The 21,253-nt window shown below is 51.7% G+C and overlaps 1 protein-coding gene across 27 annotated transcripts in view; it reads right to left on the reverse strand.

The window, feature by feature from the left end:
- CAMK2G (calcium/calmodulin dependent protein kinase II gamma) overlaps positions 1–14,021 on the reverse strand; it is a 55,419-nt gene extending 41,398 nt beyond the window's left edge. For 5 of the 27 annotated variants that reach the window (XM_025284774.3, XM_025284770.3, XM_025284772.3 and 2 more), the window contains exons 1-3: positions 13,820–14,018; positions 12,369–12,463; positions 1,286–1,345 (exon numbers count right to left, since the gene is read on the reverse strand). In XM_025284774.3, the coding sequence (XP_025140559.1) occupies positions 1,286–1,345; positions 12,369–12,463; positions 13,820–13,884 (220 nt within the window). In that variant the 5' untranslated portion in view covers positions 13,885–14,018. Of the gene's footprint in view, positions 1–1,285; positions 1,346–7,678; positions 7,818–12,368; positions 12,464–13,819 lie in introns of those variants that run through there. The other 22 variants (XM_025284778.3, XM_025284773.3, XM_044942276.2 and 19 more) reach the window with 12 other exon arrangements.
- Positions 14,022–21,253: the final 7,232 nt, after the last annotated feature.

Here is a 21,253-nt window from a genome sequence, read left to right on the forward strand (position 1 = left end):
AGAGGGGCTGGCTTCGTGCAAGACGGCACCAGGCAGAACTGAGTACCAGCTACGCCAATCTGTGTCGCGTGTAAGCCAAGCTGCTGATTGCCATCTATAAAGCTGTGCATGGCTTCAGTTCTGGTTACCTCAACGCTCCCTTCCCCTTGGGCTGGAGTATGACCCCACTCTCCCGTGTCAGAGCTCATGGTGAAAATCCCAGTCCTAGGCCTTTGAAGCTGGAGGCTGAGTAGCTCAGGAGGGAGCACTGAACTTCAGCAAGTCACCTCACAGTGCTGGCTACCAACCCAGCAGAGTGGGCAGCCTCTGGAGCACCCCTAATATTTAGGCCATGCCTGCGGGAGATGGTGACGGACAGGGAGGCCTGGCGTGCTGTGATTCATGGGGTCGCAAAGAGTCGGACACGACTGAGTAACTGAACTGAACTGAACTGACGAGCATAGAAACTCACTGTCCTTTGTGATAATTGGAGCTTTCAGGGAAAACCTAGGAGATGTTCCCTGCTTTTCCACCTCAAGTCAAGCCTGGGGTTTCTGCTCAGACGCTGAAGCCAGCCCAGTTTCTGTCCCCTCCGAGAGAAGCACCAAATCGGGGCCAACGCTTTTGGCAAAGACTACTTCAGCTGAACAATGTAAAACTGAGCCAGAGTGGGTTGTGGCAGGCAAACCTCCTCAGGCTTTAGAACAACCAACAATGTGCTCTTGTCCCCCGAGTCAGGGTGGGAGCAGGGAGAAATCCTCTTAATTTTTTCTCCTTCTCCAGCTGAGTGGCTCCTGCCACCCCTGCTTCAGGGAAGCCAGGCGGGTGGGCAGCTTACTTTCCTGGCTCCGGGGAATACGAATGGGAGCGCCATGGAAACCCCCAGAGTGCACAGGACACCGCAGCAAGGAACAAAACTCTTTCAAGTCCAGAAACAAAGTGCAGACCCTTTGCTGACGGCCGCGGAAGGCCCCTGGTGAGGGGCGCTGGCAGGCCACTCGCCCGGAGCCTCACACGCCGAAGACCCGGCCCTCAGCCCAGAGACGGAAGGAGAGGGGAAGAAAGGGAGCCTGAAACATATTCCGATGCCTCACTCCCAGCGCTGAGATGGCACCACAGGAAGGGAGATGCTCAGGTCTCTAAACTAGAACACCCCAGAATTCCAAGCTGCGATTCTGCCTGGGTAAAAAAAGGCACCAGGCAGACGCCCAGGGACAGAAGTGGTTCCCCACACAAAAACAGTGGATCTCTGTTCTCGCCACCTTCTACAAAATGCCCAAGACATGCTCTATATAAGGGCACTTACCGATGTTTGGATGTTTCAAAAGTCGGCATATCCGGGCCTCACGTTCTAGTTTCTGGTGATCTAAAAGTGGAAGAGAGAAAACGAAAGCTATCAGACATCCATTCTATTTGCGGCCACTTGGCTATTCATATGCCTTCAATTCTTAGGCACCTACTATGGCCCTCTTCTTTTTTTTTTTTTAAACAATTTGCTGAATTAACATAGCAGGTCACAGCAATTCTGGAGACAGGTATTAATGACAACCTTTTGTCATGAAGCAGTGTCTTAGGAAAGCTTCCCAAGCTAGTGAGTGGCAGAGCCAGGATTTGAATCCAAGTCTTAAAACTCTGGTGCTCTTTCCACCACAGCAGGGATTTTACCGGGCCAGGGTGTCCAGAATTTCTTCCTTGTTGAAAATACTAATAATAATGGCTAAGTTTTATTGAACACCTACTACATGAACATATATTGTGCTAGGAGTTTTGCATATATTCTCTAATGCAGTCTTCATGGCAATCCTGAAACATAACCATGCTGACAACAGAGACCGATAATTTGAAAAAAAAAAAAAAAAAAAAATAGCTAATGTTTATTGAGTGCTTACTTCTACACCAGGCAGATACATCTTTTAATTTAGTCTCAAAACAACTCTTGGAGGTTGGTAGTATTACGATGCCCATTTTGCAGAAATCCTGCTTCTTCCCAGGACCCGCTTGGCTGCCCACTGCTGGGAGCTCTGGCCTATTGCCATGCATGTTCTGGGGTCATGCTGCTTTGGTGAAATGACCAGAATCCAAGAGCCCACAAATCTAAGCAAGATGTGGTAGTTGATTCCTTCCAGAGGAAGGCAGAGCTCCAGGCACAGAAAGAGAGGCTGCTACTGCTTAAAACAAGGTAGCCTAGAAGCCCCAGCCACTCTACCCCCCATCTCTACTTGCTGAACTCCACCAAAACCGCCTCCTTCACAAAGTCTTCCCTGTTCCTCCCAGTAGACTGTGACTTCTCTCCTCATGACCCAGCTCTGTCTCCCACAGCACCTCTTATAATTCTCACATCACACATTTAAATCACGTATCTTTCGGTCACAAGCTCTTCAGAGTGGCACCTCCCTGTGTGATGCTTCCTAGAGTTCCTTCCACATCAGAGGCTTAATAATGGTTTATCAATAACATTGACAGTACTAGTAAAAACTATTCTTTATTAAGTATTTACTACACGCTGGGCAGAGGCACAGACAATCTTATTTCATCCTTGCAGAAACCCAGTGAAACAGAGGATCTGATTAGCTCAGTTACGTTGCAAAGGAGGAAACTGAGACTTAAAAGTTTCAAGTAACCTGCCCAAGGTCACACAAACAGGCACCAGAGGAAGGTGGTCTGAGCCTAGAGCCCTCTTTCTCCATCGCTGTGCTATGATGATAGGATCAGGAAAAATGAGAGCATCAAGTCAAGACTCCAGGCTTTAGGGGCACAGTCCAGTTCACCCCAACTCCTACAGGTCTAGGCAGGTACCGTCCCTTCCATACCTGCCAAGCGAGTCCTGCATCCCTTGGTAGCGGCTTGTGCCCACCCCACCTCTACCTAAACAGCAAAGAGCCTCTGTAAAGCCTCCCATGACCCTCACAACCATCCTACCAGGCAGGTACACTGACTGTCCGCATTTCACAGATGATAAAACAGGCCCAGAGAAGTTAAATAATTCACCCAAGGTCCTACAGCAGGAATGGGAGAGAAGTGTGAATTCAAACCCAGGCCTGCCTGAGATAACGTACGGATTACAGACGAGAAGGAACTCATATTTACTGTCTCACCAAGCGCCCTCAGCTCTATCCTAAACGTTCCCTCTAGGGATGGCTCTGCTCTGTGGAAGAAGGAGGTAGGGGCAGGCAGAGATTAGTTCCTGCTGCCCAGCTAATCTATCCCAGCTGCCCATAGATCTGGGTCAGGCCTTCTGTCCCACCCTTGAGTTCGGTATGGTGACTGACCAGGATGCAGCCAAGAAAGCCCCAGGTAATCCCACACTGCCTGCGATCCCTCAGGGCTGGGACCTCCAGAAGGCAGTGCAGTTGAGGAAGCGGCACTAGCCTTGCCTGGTGACAGGGGGCTTGCTTCTTCCAGCCCTGACTGGGGGACGTCAGGGTGACCCCACCTTCCTCCCCAGCCCTGGTCGTGGGATGGTGGTACCAAGCAAGCCACTAAAGCTGAAGACCCCCCAGCCCTCTCTCTCACCACTCACCTCACACCCTCCAACCCGCAACTCGGGCTGGGCTGCCCGGGCAGGTGCAGGAGAGCAGTATCTTGCGATGCGGAGGTGGCAGCTGAGGGGAAGGCCCAGAAGATTAATGTTTATCTCCTCCCTTAAGTCTCTTACTGGCTAATGGTTACAGTTCCACAGCAGCAACGGCACTAAAAATAAGGGAGCTCTGGCTTTATCAGTGACTCAGAGTGGGAAGAGAAGAGACAGTCACACGCCCAGCTCCTCGAAGGAGCTGCCCAGGGTCCAGAGGGTCCTAGACAGTCACGCAGTTTGACCCTAACTCCACGGAGCTGAGTACCACATTCTGCACAAGTCTTCTTTGAACCCCAGGCTGTGCCGTGGTCCTTGGTCTGACCCTCAGTCATGGAGTCTGGCCATTAACCCACTGGTTTTGAGTCAGACAGCCCCAGATGGAGTCCTAGAGCTGTGAGTCCTAAACCCATCTGAGACTCATTTATTCATTCAGAAAATACTTACTGAGGCCTACTATGCGACAGGTGCTGTTTCAGATGCTGGAGATGCAGCAGTGAACAGAACAGACAACAGTCCCCACCCTCAGCAAGCTGATATGCTAGTGGAGCTTGGTCAGGGGACAGACCGTAAGAATTGGATGGCATGTTAGATGTCACGGCAAGTGCAATAAAGAAAAATAAAGCAGGGCAGTGGGAGAGTGCACACTTAAACTGCATGGTCAAGGACAGCCTCGGCACAGAGTGACATGTGATGGAACGGAGGTGACAGAGCGAGCCAGGTACATAGCTTGGGAAAAAATTTCCTCACTTCTAAATTGAAGGCAGGGGTATCTGTGGCTTAAATGACGTTTTTGGGTAAATGCTCCGCAGAGTGCCTGGCACTCAGGGAGAGCCTCCTTTGCAAGGCTCCAGCAGTAAGACAGACGAGGTCTCCCAGGCTGGGCTTGTGCCCACGGCCATCACCAGAGACACGAGAGAGTTGGACCCACTCTCCATCAGCCTGGGCAGTCACGGGGTCTTGGAACACTAACCAAGCCCTCGACCTGGCCCCATCACAGGCCTCCCATTTGGGTGGGGCCCACTGGTGTCTGCAGCCTGCAGGGGAAGGCTACCAGCAGGGTAACCTCCAAGAGAGGACAGCCCAGTTAAAGCCACTGTCTGTGGGAGCCCTGGTCGTCCTCGGCCCCAGCCTTACGGGCTGTGGCGCCCTGCCATCCTGAAACTCTGCTCAATGAGCCATGTGGTTTCTGCCTACCACGCTCTCCCTGCTCCTCAGGAGGATCCTCGCTCAGGCGGCCAGCACCCCAACCTCTGCAGCTGCTGTCTCCCGTCCCTTTCCCCCTCACTTCCTGTCCTGTTCTCCACCGTGTGTCTGGGAAGAAGCACAGGGCTCCGTACAAGCAGCAGCAGTGTTTCAGGAACAAGTCAGGTTTGCAGAGCATCTTCTCCAGCTGCAGGGTTTGTCCTATAAACTCAGCATGCTGTGCTGTGCTTAGTCACTCAGTCATGTCTGACTCTTTGTGACCCCATGGACACCAGGCTTCTCTGTCCACAGGGATTCTCCAGGCAAGAATACTGGAGTGGGCTGCCATGCCCTCCTCCAGGGGATCTTCCCAACCCAGGGATCAAACCGAGGTCTCCCACATTGTAGGCGGATTCTTAATCAACTGAGCTACCAGGGAAGTCCGAAACTCAGAATACCCAAGTCCCGAAGGGCTAAGGCCACTGACCTGGCCTGGTCCACAGTGGTAGGTCCAGGCCCTGGCTTGACATCCCAAGGTGCTAACACATCAGCTAGTGCTCCCGTCACAAAGGCGGCCTTCTCCCTTGAGACACCCCTCCTTCCAGTGACCACTGAGCTCTGTTCCTAGAGAACAGCCCAGACCTTCTTCAAGGCTGACCCTCTTCCCACCCACCTTTCGACTGGGCTCGTCCCCACCCCTTCACACAGCCCAGCCCCCCCTTCCTGTTTGACAACAGCCACTTCCCGCTTTTGCACAGGGCCACTTCCTGCCTGCCTGTGTGCTACTGCCATGGAGAGACCCACCCCTGCCGGCCTTCAGCCCAGCTCCAACCACAGCCCTCTGCAAGGATTTCCCCCTCAAGAGCTAGGTGGTAACAGGAGCAGAAAGCAGAAGCGGCCGTTATCAAGATCCCCCTTCAGGCCTTCCTGATAGCACCCTCAGGTGAGGGCCAGGCCCTGGACACCGGGATCCCTTGCCTCCCCCGCCTTCTGCACAAGAGCTTAAGACTGGGGTCAGGGCACCACAAAGGCTGAATACCCTTGACGAGAAGGGAAGCAAAGGCGTGACCAGATACAGAGCAGAGGAAGCAGACAGTGAGGAGACCTCGAAACACCTCTCCCCTAGCACCCCGAGGGATGATGCCTACTCCAAACTCACACTCCTGCCCCAGCAGGATGGAGCACAGAGAGAGCCAGCCAGGTTCTCCACAGCCCTGCAGAAACACACCGGCTGATTCAGTGACGTCTCTAAAACCATGAACGCTAGCATGGACTTCAACTAAGATCCTGCTGATATCTAAACATACAGCCCACTATAAGCGGGAAAAGACACAGAGCCCTGCTCTGGCTAGGGGGACCCTCCCCAAGTTCTGATCTCAATGACATCCTCGACTTTTCGGAGTTATTTCGAAGGTCTGTGCCTGTGGTCCCAGCGTGGATCAGGAAAAGCTTCCCACAGCCCACCCAGTTCAGATGCTCTGTGTGGGCATCTCCTCTTGCTTCCCACTTCTGGCCCTCTGAGGCATCGCTCGGAGGAGTAGAAACAAGGGCAGCACAGGGATTTGGTGTCATAATCCACATTCCCCAGCTGCTTATAAACAGCCCCTAGCCTTGGGAATCCCAAGCTACAATCCCATTGACCTCACCCTGACATTGTGATGCCCCAGCCCTTCCTCTTTGAATCTCATTCTAAAGGTGCAAAGTCCCCAGTTAAGAGCAAAAGTCTGTGTATCACATAAGAGCAGGGGCCACAGCTTCTAATTCCTTCATATCCATATACCTGGGGACTAGCTAAGGGCTGTGCAAACAGCCCAGTGGGGCCTGAAAAGTCCCCATGTGAACCCCCAAGGCTCTGTCCTTTGAACTGGTGTCCTTTCCTTCTCGTCAGCCCTAAATCAAGCAGTTTTAACTGGGTGACACGAAGACCTGAGCCTTACTCTGGTCTTGGGATCTTAAGACAAGAGAAGCTTTAACTAAGGAGGATAAGGAGACAGGCTCCAAGAAGAGGCCCATAGTGAAAGTCTTCCCAAACCAGCTTGGACAGAGAAAATCCCCATGGGGTCACTAGCAAGCCCCAAGAAGGCAAGGCTCTGCCTCTGGACACTCTGAAGGCCAGAACAGGGTCAGCCACTGAGCTCTCCGTGCCCCCAGCAGGGCTCTGGGTGCCTGCAGCCTATGCCCACTGTTTTGGTGACATTTCCTTCATGGTAACCAGCCCCAAGTAAAACATCCCAGGAAGCAGCCCCTAAAAATAGCTCCTCCCAGGGCAGCAGCAAGCTGGGGGAGGGGAAAGAGAGGGAGGAGAGAAGAGGGGAGCAGATGGGAAGCTGCCGCTGATAGGGCCCAGGAAGTAGAGGTGGTGTTTGGGGGGGAAGTGGCTGGAAACATCCCTACCATAGAGCGGTCTCTACCCACAGAGGTACGTTCAGACGAGAGCGAGACCTAGTCAGTGGAAGGGAGGGATCTGCTTCACTGGGCTGAGAGCTCTGGGTCTAGATGGAGAGGTGTGGAGGTGATCTATCAGGATTTAGCACAGAAACAAAATATCCAGAATCTGTATTTTAAAGGGAAGAGTCAAAGGGTAAATGATGACCACACTGCTTAAAGATGCTGGGATCTGAGCACTGGCAATATCACTGGGATGCCTACAGCTCAAAACAAACAAACCAGTCTTTTGCGTTCTGGTTTCCCCACCGGCTGTAAGGGAGATCTGTCTGGCCCATGGACAGAAGACAAAGGGCTTCTGCCGAGAGGTACTCGAAAGGTGCAAAGTGCCCATCTCTTCCTGTCACCACCCTTTTGGCACCCATGGGATCAGGCCCTTGTCAGCCTGCCAAGGCTGTCCAGAGAGCAGCACGCTCAGAGATGGGGCAGGAGCTGGTCACACCCACTCCACCCCTTCTCTGCCTCCAGCCTCCGCAGAGAATGGGGTCAGCCACTCACCTCTAGGGTTTCAGCACAGCCTCGAAGCTTGAAGCACAGCTCCTGACAAGGCCCAGAGCAAGCAGCAGGAAGCAAGCAGGGGCTTCTCCTACAGGATGGGGCCCCTTTCAACCTGCATCACCACTCTATGATGCTGGCACCCAAAATCACTCTGGGAAGGGGCAGGTGGGCAGGACGGCAGGCCAGTGTTGTAGGAGCTAAATCACACAGCTCACAGCATGGCTGGATGATGAAACCGACCCTTAGCATGAAGAAGGGGCCTCCAAGCTGTTTCCTCATCCAGCGGGGAGAGTCAGAGGAGCTCAGTCACCTCTACACAGGACGCTCACTTCTCTGTCCACAGAAATTGGTCTGTTTTATCCTCAAGAGGAAAGCACCGTTTTGGATCTAACCTCCTTAAATGCTTCGAGTCCCAGAGTCCCAGTGTTCCAGTGCCGTATAGATCTCTCCTCCTCCTGCCCCCACTCACTGCTGCATCACCCTCCCCTCTCTTCATCCTTAACAGGAAAGTCTCACTTGGAGATACCACAGGGGACACAAATGTCATGGGGGCTACTCAGGCCAAAAGTAAGGGGGTGGAGACTTTCAGCTGGCACCACCCGGGGGGGAATCCTATTTCAGTCCCCAGGGCCAGCTGGACCAAGAAAGGCACAGCCTTTGCCCTTCTGGTGGCCAACATGCCACAATTACAGCCACTCAGCTTGCCACAACCTTGGACGCGAACTGACGCCCCAATCTGGGGGCTCAGAAGAGGCCCCTAATCACAGAACAGCCCATGTGCACAGATGGTCACAGAGCAGCAGAGACACCACCTGGAGAAGGCTGGGCCAAGGTGTGTCTGGTAAATATCAAAGAGCATGGCAACAGCAACTGTCACGGCTGTCGCTTTTTAGACAGCATTTCTTAAACGTGTGGCTCAGGGCCCACCTGCATGAAATCCACTAAGGCACTTGTTAAAAGTGTAGATTCTGAGGCTCCACCCCAGACCTCCCAAAGTAGAATCTCTGAATAGAGCTCAGGAATCTGCATTCTTAACCGGTCTTCAAGGTGATCCTCTTGCACACTAAAATTGAAAACTGCTGTTTAGAGGAAGTCCTGACATTGCCCTAAAAGGCCGTTTATGACAGGGAAGGAAGATGATATGCTGCAATATCTTCCTATATCTCCCACTTGTCTTATTCCCCAAGCACAAGTCTTTAACTTCATCTGTTCTCTCCTACAGTTGTGTCAGGCTACAGCATGGTCCACGGATCAGAGAGAACCCAAGCCAGTATCAGGATACAAGGGTTCCAGCAACTTGGCTATGAGTTTCCTGAGAGCCAAAGCCAAAAGGCAGTCTGGCTGGTTACACAGTCCATTCATTCAACCTGTATAGGAGGCACAGTATGTGTCAGGCACTTTGTTCTATCAATATGTATCAGGCCCCTGTATCAATATGTATCAATCATATATGTAAAGAAACAGATATGATTCCCATCCTTACCTCCCAGGTCCTGGGGAAGGGGAAGGCTTTTGCTTACATTTAACTTCAATAGAAATTTCTTCACGTGGGGTATACAGATTAAATAAATAAACAAACAAGGCAAGTGCTGTTAACAGATTTCATAATATTGCTTCCCATAGCACCTCTTAGTAAGGCTAAGCATCCCTTCCCAGTGAAAGCAACTGGAATTCAGATAAATGGTCCAAATAGAGAAATTTCTTATGATGTAAACTGCTCCAAGGATAAATCCTAAACTACGTAGAAAAAAGAAAGGACCATTTGCCCTTCAACTGTAGCAATATGAGAAATGGTTTGGATATAAGCAAGAGAGTGGGATATGAAATGTTATGTTCCACGAGGTGAAAATCTATATGCATATGAATAAAGATAAGAAGGGAATCTGAAGATTTAAAAATAAAAGAAGACATAAGGGCTCAGGCTCCTGGGGGAGGGGGTGCTCTTAAATCTTAAAATAACGACTTATCATTGCCATCACCTGGCCCACTAGCTCTGCATCCAAGCCTATTTTAAATGCCTCCTTCAGCCTAGCTGAGAGCTAAGCTTGGAATCACGGGCTCCCTTAAGAGCCCCAACTCCACACCTATTGCTGTTCCAAAGCAAATGGAGTGACATTATGTGACTTTCAGTGACTTTACGCAGACAGACCCGCAGACGAAGACAGTGCTCGACACTCAGCCGCCTCAGCTCTCTACAGCCACCACGTCCCACAGCCACCGTCATGCGCCCCTGAGGCCACCATGACAAGAAACAGCAGAGCAACAGGGTTCTTATCCAGAGCTGACCCCCCAGAAGGCCAGGGGATCTCTCCCCATGCCTCCTGGGCCACCTCACCACGGAGGGCAAGGAGAAGCAGCCTGACACTCTCTCTTTCACTCTGCAGCACAGAGAATCACAAACAAGAAAGGAACGGGCAGAGAGACTCAGCAAACGCCCTTCAGACCTTCATGGATGACCCTGGTGGGCCCACAACATTCCCAGACACAGAAATCCAACACCTGTGGAGCCCTAGACAGACAGACAGCGATGAGTGAAACCCAGCCCCAGCACCTTTATAAAATATACAGCGTAAACTGAGAGGCTGCAGGAAAGCCACGGCCTTCACTCACTAACCCCACGGGCACTAGCCTAGTGGGCACCCTGGCCCAACCCTCCCCGGGAGCTCAAATCCCCTACACCCACACCTACAGTGCAACCCCCGGACGACTCCCTCCATCTCCAAGACAACAGCCTCCCACTCTCAATCTCCAAACAGTACTGGCACTGTACCTACCAGCCAGGACCAGGCCTCTGTCCCAAAGTTAACCTGGCACACAGGCCACACAACAGAGCCCCAGTTTTGGCATAACCATCTTGAGAGGGGGAGTTGCTGCCTGCAGCATATGATCTTACACAAGAATCTTCTTGAAGAAAAAAAATCAAAGGGAAATAAAACCTCATCCAGTTTGGGCAGGGAAAAAAGATATCAGCTGGGAAAGATGGGACAAGGTTGAAAGAAGGTGAAGCCTGGAAAGGGACGTGACTGCACAGGTTAGGGAAGTTCAGGTGGGTAGGGAAGGAATAGAAAAAGATAGCCTAAGGCAGGCAATTCCATAAAGTCACCACACCAGCTCTCCTCACCCTAGAGTTCAGCTCGCAGCTGTCTCTCCCACCCTCAACCCTGGGTCAGAAGACAGCGGTGAGACTGGGAAAGCAAAGCATTGCATCATTAACTGGAGACATCAGACACCAACCCCGTTACTGATGCGCACGGGCTATGCTGTATGGGCACGGGGAGGTATCCATTCTCAAACCGTCATCCCTGCCTGCACCCTGCATCCTTGGCCAGAGGATGTCTGCCAAAGAGCCCAACCCACTGCACTGTCCCCCCTCCCCAAAGGAGGAGGGCATCTGACTGCCCACATATCTCTATGGCAACCATCGCCTCCAACTCAAGGTACCCAGCGAGAAAGAAAACAAACAAATAAGTCAACTTAATAGCCAATGTAGAGGAACAGCAGGAGACAGGGGCTGGGAGGAAGACAGCGAGTCAACCCCTGCTTGTGGGGATGGAGACTGGTCCTCCCAGCCAGGAGGCAGACACAGATCTGCTAAACAGGTCCCAGAATAACTGAAAAGAAGCCCACTTCAGTTTATAGCTTCTCCAATGCTTAGAGACATGTATTACATCTCTTACTCCAGAGACGCCCAGGTCATTACTAGTCATGGCCCACATCTTCTCCAGGGCATTCTATTGCCCAGTCTTAACTCTTTCCTGAGTCTTATAACCTTTGTCCCAGGGCTACACTTTGCAGCCCTCGATGACCTGACCCATCCACATACCTCCCTACTTGCCACAGCTATGAAGAGGACTTCACGTTGCTGGGTCTATACCTATCAGATGGGTTGACTTTGGCAAGCACCCAGCACAGGGTGCAGGGAGAGAAGGTTCAAGGTGTGAAGCACAGGGCCTGACCCTCCCCAGCCCCAGGCACTTGGGAGCATCTCACAAGTTAGGCTCTCAGGCCTGGGCCTTCACAGTCTTCAGATCCTGAGGCCCAGCTGCTCGTATTCAGACCAGGCCATTGAGATTTCCAGACCATGAGGCACCACCCTCCACCCAGGACAGACTGCATCTGCTGCTGCACCACCAACTTTGTAATTTGATCAAAAAAGCAATCAAGTTCATCTGGCAGGATTTGTTCCCGAGAAGCCCTCGCCAGTAGCAGCCTCCCTTGATGTTTACAGATTCCCTTCCCTTGGGAGTCTGTTCTGCCGCCTGGTGGGTAGGGGGAGGCTGGGTTTGTCAGAGCTGTTCACTTACTGCATTTCCATCTTAAGTCACCACTGGGGCACTGAGACCAGTGCAAGCCTGGAGTGGCTACCATTGCCCCAAACACAGAGATTCCAAATGCCCCAAACGAAGAGCTAGCCACCCACCACTCCCAATATCCTCCCCCTCCATAAAAACCAAACTCCCTTGAGCCTTCAGGGACCACTCCTCCTAGCAGCAATCAACATCTCTTACATCTTCATTCTTTTCTATCTGTTCCCTGTATAATTCTCTGCCTAGCTTCAAAGGTCAGCCACCGTGAAATTCCAACTCTTCTCCAAGAGCTAAAGCCACAACCCCCAACTGCTGGTTCTTCTTCAGAAGAACACTAGCCCTTGGAGGCACCCCAGGGAGAGACTGAGATGGGGAAAACTCACCCCGAGCAGATAACTTCTTGGTATTGATGATTTTTGCTGCATACTCTTGCGTGGACGTTTTCTTCACACACCTGCGGACCACAGAGAAAGCACCCCTGGAGGGAGAAGGGGGAAAGAACTGGGACACGGAGCAGAGCAGAGCAACACAAACACACTTCAGGTCTGAAGACAGTGATGCTCCCATCACCAGACCTTTAGTCAAAATCACACACACACACACCAGTGTAGTGACTATTACCATCCAACCTGGGGCAGAAGGATGTGGCCTCTGCAGGCCGCTCAACAGATGTGGGTGGAGGACCACGCTACTCCCACGCCCACTCACATCTGTTCTGGGTAAAGCAACAGCCCTAACCTCAGGCTGTGCGTCAAGAGCTGGTGGGAGATGCTTAAAACACACACCTGCTGCATCTCACGGACAGCCCTGCAGTCCCAGCCAAGAAGACGGGAGAAAGGAAGACCCTGCCCTTTTCTCAGCAGGAATAGTTGGGGTAGGGGAAGGAGAGATTAGAAAGAGGGTATGTCTTTCTAATACATGTCTCCCTCAACCATGGGGAGGAAAGTGAGGCTCAAATCCCCCCAGCCGGCTTCATCCCACTGCATCCTTGCTCAACTGACAGCAGGGAAAGAGAGGATCCAGTTGTGGGTCTCAGACATCAACAACTCCCCTTCCCCATGATACTTCCCTCTACACGCCCCCCACCCCTCAATGAGGGCTAGCACTCTCCAGCTCTGGAAACATCCAGGGGGGCGGGCTGGGCGGGGGCTGCAGTGGCCAGGCTCGGCGCCGCGGGTGGGGGTGGGGGGCCGGGGCTGGTGCAGCGGCCAGCTCAGTGCGGAGGGGAGGGGGATGCTGCGGCTGCGGCGCGCGGCTCCCGGGACCACTGCAGGGATGGGGGGAGGGGACGGGGGTGCTGCAGCAGTGCCCAGCAGCGGGGCTGGGATCCTGGAAGCGGCACTAGCCGGGGGCGGGGCCGGGTACCAAGCATCCCCCACACCCCGGCACCGCAGCAGGGTTGGAGCTGCAGGGCCGGGGAGGGTCCTGAGTCTCAGGCGTGTGGGACATGGGACAGGGTGCTGAGTGAGCTCTAGAACAGAGTGGGGAGGGGGCAGCAAACAGGCGGGGTTGGGATTAGGGGGGGCGCCTGAAGGGTGCGGAAGGGGCGGGGCTGGAGGGCGCCCAGGAGCGCTCCGGGGGCTGCAGTCCCCGCGGCAGCGCGGGGTGCAGCAGCCCGGGCAGCTGCTGCAGGGCGCGGAGGGGGCTTCGGGGCAGGGAGCTGGGGGCGAGGGGGCCCCGGGAGGCGGCTGGCGGGAAAGGCTGGGGGTGGGGCGGGCCGAGGGGGCGCTGCAGCGGCCGGTGCAGGGCCGGGGGGCGGGGCGAGGAGCCGCATAGCGCCCGGGCGGCAGGGGCAGGGTGTGGGGGGCCCCGGCTGGCGGCGGACGAGCCGTACTTGCCGAGCTCCTCGAAGAGCTGGTAGTCGTCGGTGAAGCGGGTGCAGGTGGCGGTGGTGGCCATGCTGGCGGGCGGGCGGACGCGGCGGTGCAGCCCGCGCCGACGTCGGTGCACAGTCACCGCCGCCCGGCCGAGGGAGCAAGAGGAGGAGACGGGGCTGAGCCCGGCAGCACCGCGAGACTTTACCGGGGAGAGCGAGGGAGGGAGGGACACCCCCGCGCCGCCCGCCCGCCCCGCCCCCAGCCCCGCCGGCCCCCTGCCCGGCCCCCGGACCGCCCCGGGGGAGGGGCCTCCCGCCACCGGCCCCGCCCCGCCCGGGGAGCCACTGGGGCTGGGCGGAGGCACCGGGGAGCAAAAGCGGGGTTGGGGGTGGGGGTCTCAGACCCCAGCCACCCGGAGGGGTTTAGAAGGTTCCTGACCTGTGGGCTTGTCCCAGAACAGACCCTACAAGTGCTCAGGATGTGAGTGCAAGTATGCATGTGTTGGGAACGTGTTAGGGGTCTGGACCACCGAGTTCTCTGGCAGAGTCCTAAGCCCCGAGTCCGGCTCACACGACGAGGGCCAAGGTCAAAAACGCCCGTGTCACACTGAACACTTGGGAGACGCCCCCAATCTGTGCAGAGCCAGCTCTCAGCAGCCTTCCCTCGGGAAGCTGACAGTCTAGACTTGTGTAAGCGTCAGGGCCATTATTAGATAAAATCCTTCAGGCACGGTTTGTTCAGGGAGACCAGGCCAGGGCGAAGGATGCAGGTGGAACTCTGCCTTCCTGCACTCCAGCCTTAGAGATGAGAGAATGTTCTCTCTCTGGCCAGCAAAGAAAGGGATGAAGTGAGAACCACTTAGAAAAGGCTTAGTGCAGTGTGGGCTGGAAGAGCAAGTGGAAGCAAGAAGAAAATAATCCCGTTTTCCTTCAGGCACCCTTTGTTTTTATTTATGGCTCATCACATTGTATAATGATGTGTTTACTGGTATGAGAGGCAGCACACAAGAGCATGCTGTCCTAAGTGTGAACTCGGGTTAGACTGCTTGACTTGGGTTTCCGGACGACTCACTGACCAGCTATGTGACACTGGGTAAGTCAATTAGTCTATCTGTGCTTCAGTTACCTTATCTGAAAATAGGGAAGAATAGTAACTAACTACCTCACAGAGTTTTGAGTATTAATGGACTAAAAAAGCACATAAAGCATTCAGAATAGTACCTGGTACCTAAGTAGAACTGTGCTCGTTATTTAATATTTGGCTTCCCAGTAAATTGTAATAGGGCAGGGCTGCCTTTGTTCACCTCTCTACTCAGCCTCAGACCCTTAGTAAATATTTGTGGGATGAAGGGACTCCTTGGGATGCTGGCAGAGGGAGTTACCATCTCTTTCTCTGTCTCCACTGTCAGAGGATGGTAGGAACAGGACACATAACTGTCTTGGAGGAAGAGAAACAGGCTGGGCAGGTTCCTGACCTGCCTGGGCAGCTGTACCCCCCAAGTCTAGAGGCCAGCCCTCACTGGGCAGGGCGGAGCTCAGCCAACTGCTGCTGTTCAGTCTTGATTACAGCAGGACGCCCACTGGGAGTTGGGCTTCCATTGTCAGCAGGCTAACTCGCCAGCCTGGAGAAGGCAGCTGAGAGGCTGAGAGGTGTCCCAGCCTCCCAGGCCTCCTCCCCCAGGGGGTGGGTGGAGCAAAGCCCTCTGGGAGGGCTCCTCTCCTCTCCTTACCCAACAGCCCTTGGAGCTGGTTTGAGAACCAGACTGCCCAGTAGGGGTGATTAAGGGAATAGGAGAGGAAAAGAATTAATAGATTGCCTGGGAGAAGGGCAGAGGGCCAAAGGAAAGGGGTGAGGTGACTGAATATCGTGCCCCACCCCTCCCCAGGGCAACAGGAAGTAAGGCGCTGGGGAGTAAGGCCACTTCCTATCTTGAAGCACAGGGGTAAGAGCCAGGTTCCAAGTGCCAGTGTGGGGCAGGGCAGTGAGATTGTACACACAGGGATGACAGTAAATCATCCACTTTAAAGGCAGAAGTGCAGGCTGGCCTGCACTCCAGAAACAAGGCCTGCATCGTGGTTAATCATCATTGTGTCCTTCCTGAGCCCTCAAGGCAACTTGGTTGTTGACCTCCAGATGCTGAAACTTTTATTCATTACTGTAAGGCAGAGTGAGAAGATGGAGGGACATCTCACTTCTTCTCACAGAGCAAGAACAGATCAAGGCTTCTAAGGAGGCCCCTAGGGTATCCCAGGGGAAAACAGAAAAGCAGGATCACAAACCTGACCTGTTCTCGACAGAGGGTGGGGGCTCTACTACTTCACTTCTCCCGCCCTCGCTGCTCTCAACAGCCTCTCTGACGTGGCCTCAGAGGCGATTCAGAGACTACAAATGCCTTCATGTGCACACACAAACACACCCTGGCACACACCTTCCTTGATCCCCATTGCTGTCGCACCCACACAACTTCCAGCCACCACATGCCAATTAGAGGGCAGATACATATAAATAATAACAAGCTTGCCAGCTCCCTCTGCAACAGTATCTACGGCAACCCCATGGGGTCCAAGAGTTGTGATGTTCCGTTGCAGTTGGTCCCCCGGGCAGCTCCAGCCCTCAGTCCCCCACAGCACAGGGAATGGGGGATTACACAGGAAATGGATTTCCTGATAATCACCAGAGGGGCCCCACTTAGGTGAACCCTCTGTCATTCTGGTGATCTTTCTTTTGAAGGCTCTGAAAATTACACCAAGGACTGCCCCCTGACTGAGAGACACTTCCCATCCTAGTTTTGGAAGGCAAGTTTAGAGTAGGTTTGTACATACATGTTCAGTCGTGTCTGACTCTCTGTGACCCCGTGGATTGTAGCCCACCAGTCCTCTGTCCATGGAATTGTCCAGGCAAGAATACTGGAGTTGGTTGCCATTTCGTACTCCAGGGGATCTTCCTGACCCAGGGATTGAACCCGCATCTCTTGTGTCTCCTGCCTTGGCAAGTGGATTCTTTACCATTGCCCCATAAAGGTACTTACTCTTGAGCTGAGGGAAATGGAGCAGTTCAAAGTGATGGTTTCTGTTTATTGAAGTATGGTTGATTTACAATGATATGTGAGTGTCAATTAAACAGCAAAGTGATTCAGTTTTATATTTTTTTCTGGTTATTTTCCATTATAGATTATTACAAGATACCAAATATTATTCCCTGTGCTATGCAGTAAATCCTTGCTGCTTATTTATTTTATGTATAGTAGTTTGTTTCTGTTAATCCCATACTCCTAATTTATCCCTTCTGCTCTTCCTTTCTCTTTTGGTAACCATAAATTTGTTTTCTATGTCTGTGAATCTGTTTCTGTTTTGTCAATAAATTCATTTGTATTATTTTTTAGATTCCACATGTAAGTAATATCATACAATATTTGGCTTTGACTTCACTTAGTATGATAATCTCTAGGTCCATCTATGTTGCTGCAAATGGCAATGTTTCATTCTCTTTTTTAAGGTTGAGTAATATTGCATTGTCTATATATACCGCATCTTCTTAAACCAATCCTCTGTTGATGGGCATGAAAATGAGGTATTTAAAAGCAAGAGGGGGCTTCCCAGGCGGCACTAGTGGTAAAGAACCTGACTGCCAATGTAGGAGACCAAAGCAAGAGGGATGACACTCTTGAAAACAAAGAATAACTACCTGCTTGTTAGGGGTTGTTGTAAAATAAATTTGAAGAGAATTCACTCTTGTACTATAAGGGGTTTTTAAATCCACAGAACCCTATGGGTTACATGGTCATGCTCCAGCAGCTGCTCAATATACTGGGGTTCCATGTAAGATTTTGTTAAGAAAAGAGTCCCTGGCTAAAAGAAGTCCCTGAAAGAAGTTTGAAACCCACTGGACCTTCTGAAGTCCCCTCCAACTCTAAGATTCTATAATTAACTTTGGAGAATTAGGAGTGATGAGGTCATGGCCTTTCTCCACAGACTCTGAAAAAATTTATCATTTTGAGGCTTTTGAAACTAGTGAGAAGATGTGATAATGAGCATAAGTAAAAATGAGAAAGACAAAAAAAAAAACATTTAAGTAAGTAATTCCCAAACTAGTAGGGGATGTGGGATGCCCCTCTCCCCTGGAAGACACTTCAAATCACAACCATGAACAGAAAAGGTGATATGACCCATCCTCAATGAGAACTACTCCCAACAAAGCCACTGACCTTGATGAGAGTGTTTTTCCATCCCTGCTATGACTGAGAGCTGAAAAAAAAGGGTTAAGAACCACAGATGAAATCAATGACTGCAATATTTCTTAATGGAGAAGCTGAGGTTAAGTGAGGGACTCAATTCCTATTGGGCATAGGGGATGAGATTTTGGGGTGAAAGTCTGAGAATGTTTGGGGTGAGGGCTAAAGCATTTGGTGTGAAGAACTGAGGTATTTGTAATACCTATGGTCTGAGATACCGAGCTTGGAGCTCAGAATTTCAGGTGAGTTGTAGGAGTGGGTTTCAGGCGAGTTATGAGGAGTCAAAATAATTGGAGTGAGGGGCTGAGGGGTCAGCAGGGAGGAAATGCCTTCTATTTTCCAGCTAGAGGGCTGGTTCTGAAAGGCAGTCAGATTCTGCCTTCGGATCCTGCAAGTCCAAATCAGGGCTCCCTTGGCCTCTCAGCCACTCTCCCCTCCACTATCCCCTATAGACTCTGGGCTCCTTGAGGACAGAGGGTATCAGATCTTTCTCCCAGTATCCTCAACTCCTAGCACAAAGCCTGGCATATACTAGGTGCTCAGCAGGTATTGTGGAATGAATGAAGTATTGGGGCAAGGGGCTGAGATAGTTGGGGTGAAGAGGTAGCACTGGTAGAAAGGTGACAGATTGTCATCACAGAAAAAAGGAACTGAGGTGAGGGGCTGGCTGCCTGCATTAGCGGGTGTGGCTTGGGCATGCGGGGCCCCCTGGTGGGCAGACCCGAGGTGCACAGGGTGCTTGGAGGGAAAGACAGAAAAGCCAGAGAAGACGATAAAAATGACAGTTCTCCATAACATCTGGGGAGAGCTTGCTACACAGAAGACACAGGCACAAAGCACTCAGCAGGAGCTATTTCATTTAACCCCCATCACCGCCCTGTGAGTGTAGGAGCCAGCAGCCCCATTTTACAGAAGAGGAAACTAAGTTTAGAAAGGGAAAGCGGCTTGCCTGAGGGCAAATAGCTACTCTGTGGTAGAGCTGGGATAATGTGATTGAAGGGAAGTGAATAGAAAGAGATGTGGGGTGGCATGGGGGTTCAGTTTGAATATGCTCATCCAACCTATGGGGGCTTCCTTGGTGGCTCAGCTGGTAAAGAATCCGCCTGCAATGCAGGAGACCTAGGTTCAATCCCTGGGTTGGGAAGATCCCCCGGAGAAAGGAACAGCTACCTACTTCAGTATTCTGGCCTGGAGAATTCCATGGACTGTTCAGAGTCAGACATGACTGAGCAACTTTCATATCCAACCTATAGGATCTAGATTGGATTCTTAAACCTAACCCACATTTATCCCAATGTAGACCTGGTCCTGAATCCAGGCACTTACTCAGAGGGGACACTGATTCATCCATTCATTTCTTCACTTTATTAAGCACCTTTTCTCTTCCCTGGGTTTCCTGGTGGCTTAGATGGTAAAGAATCTGCCTGCAATGTGAGAGATCCAGGTTCGGTCCCTGGGTTGGGAAGATCCGCTGCACAGGGAATGCTAACTCACTCTAGTATTCTTGCCTGGGGAATTTCATGGACAGAGGAGCCCCGAGGGCTACAGTCCATGTGGTTGCAAAAAGTCCAACACAACTGAGCGATTAACACTTTCACTTTTTCTCTTCTAGTCACTGGGGAAGCAGAAGAGAACAATACAATAATATGACAAAACTCCTGCCCTCAGAGAACTTACATTCTTGTGGGCAGGTGGTGAAACTAGAAAGAGGTCATTTTAGATTGGAATTCTACAGAGAAAGTAAAGCAATGGGTCAGAGAGCCAGGAATGGGGAGGGACTAGAAAACTTCTTTAAAAAAAAAAGAAAAGAATACTCCTTTAGCTGAAGTTCTTAGCTCTGGCTGCCCTCAGAAAGTGACTTGTAAGGGAGACCTAAATGATGATAAGGAGCTGGTCACTTCAAGATCTGGGACAAGACCATTCCTGGGGGAAGAAAGACCAGTGATAGCCTGAGGAAAAATATTCAAGGGGCGGGAAGAAGGCTGGTATGGTGGGAGCGGAGTGGGCAAGTGGAGAAGTAGGAGGAAACCAGGGCTCAGAGCCTTGTCAAAGCCCGCCGTCTGGTACCACTGCCCTAGTGCTCCTTCTACAAGGATGGGCTGCCTCTGTGCTCACAGAGGCACAAGACCCCAAACCCCAACTCAGTGTGAGAAGATCCCTTGATCAGAGATGGACATAAATCTGGGCCTGAAGCTGGAAATGACATTCCTTGGATACCATAAAGGAGGGTGGTGAGACGAGCACAGGATGATCTCTCAGCACTCTAGGGCCTCTGGGAGTGGTGTGCAGAGGGGTTCTTGCAGAAATAACCACTGTTGTTACTCTGCTTCTTACAAAGCCATCTACTGACCCTGAGTTCTGGTGAAGGGTAGTACAGCGAATATTTCAGGATGCCAAGCAAGGAGAACAGGCAACTCATGCTCAGAATATCCGAACTTCTTGATGGCTTTCAGGAATGGTTTTTAAAGGCAACATTAAGGGTGAGGGTTGCAGGGTGTGTGATCAGCTCAACAACTTTGTTCTATTTGGTTGGTGGTAAGGTAACAGGGTGATGTTTTGGGAATCTCCGTCATTAACTTCCTGGTTCCAACCAGTCTGGGGTCTAGAGCTTGTGGTCAGAGTATAGTCACCATCCCCCACCTGGGTCAGGGTGGGGGATAGTTTCTGCAGAACAAGTCAAAGATATGCATCGAATTGTTATCTGTATCTCTTCTGGAGGAACCAGGAGTCCTGTGATTATTCTAATCATTAACCACTCGAATTTTTTTTTTTTAATTTAATTTTATTTTTAAACTTTACATAACTGTATTAGTTTTGCCAAATATCAAAATGAATCCGCCACAGGTATACATGTGTTCCCCATCCTGAACCCTCCTCCCTCCCCATTCCATCCCTCTGGGTCGTCCCAGTGCACCAGCCCCAAGCATCCAGTATTGTGCATCGTAACCACTCGAATCTGCTCTTTGAAATTCCAGGAAGGCCTAGGAGACTAAAGCTTTTTCTATAAACAAGAAATGGGTAGACACAGAGGGTCTCTTGTACCCAGGAAGGCTCTAGAGTCTTGTTCAGTTTCAACATCCCCTGTCCATTTAGATAACCATCTCCCCAGAATGGGGAAGCTTCAGTCCTAACTCGTCTAAGAGACAGAAAGATGGGCCAGAAATAGTTCCTGCCTTAAAGGAGCTTTATTCACTGGGGACAAGAAGATAAGCATGGTAAT

This window comes from Bubalus bubalis, chromosome 4 (genome assembly GCF_019923935.1).
Source record: "Bubalus bubalis isolate 160015118507 breed Murrah chromosome 4, NDDB_SH_1, whole genome shotgun sequence".
In the NCBI taxonomy this organism is placed as follows: domain Eukaryota; kingdom Metazoa; phylum Chordata; class Mammalia; order Artiodactyla; family Bovidae; genus Bubalus; species Bubalus bubalis.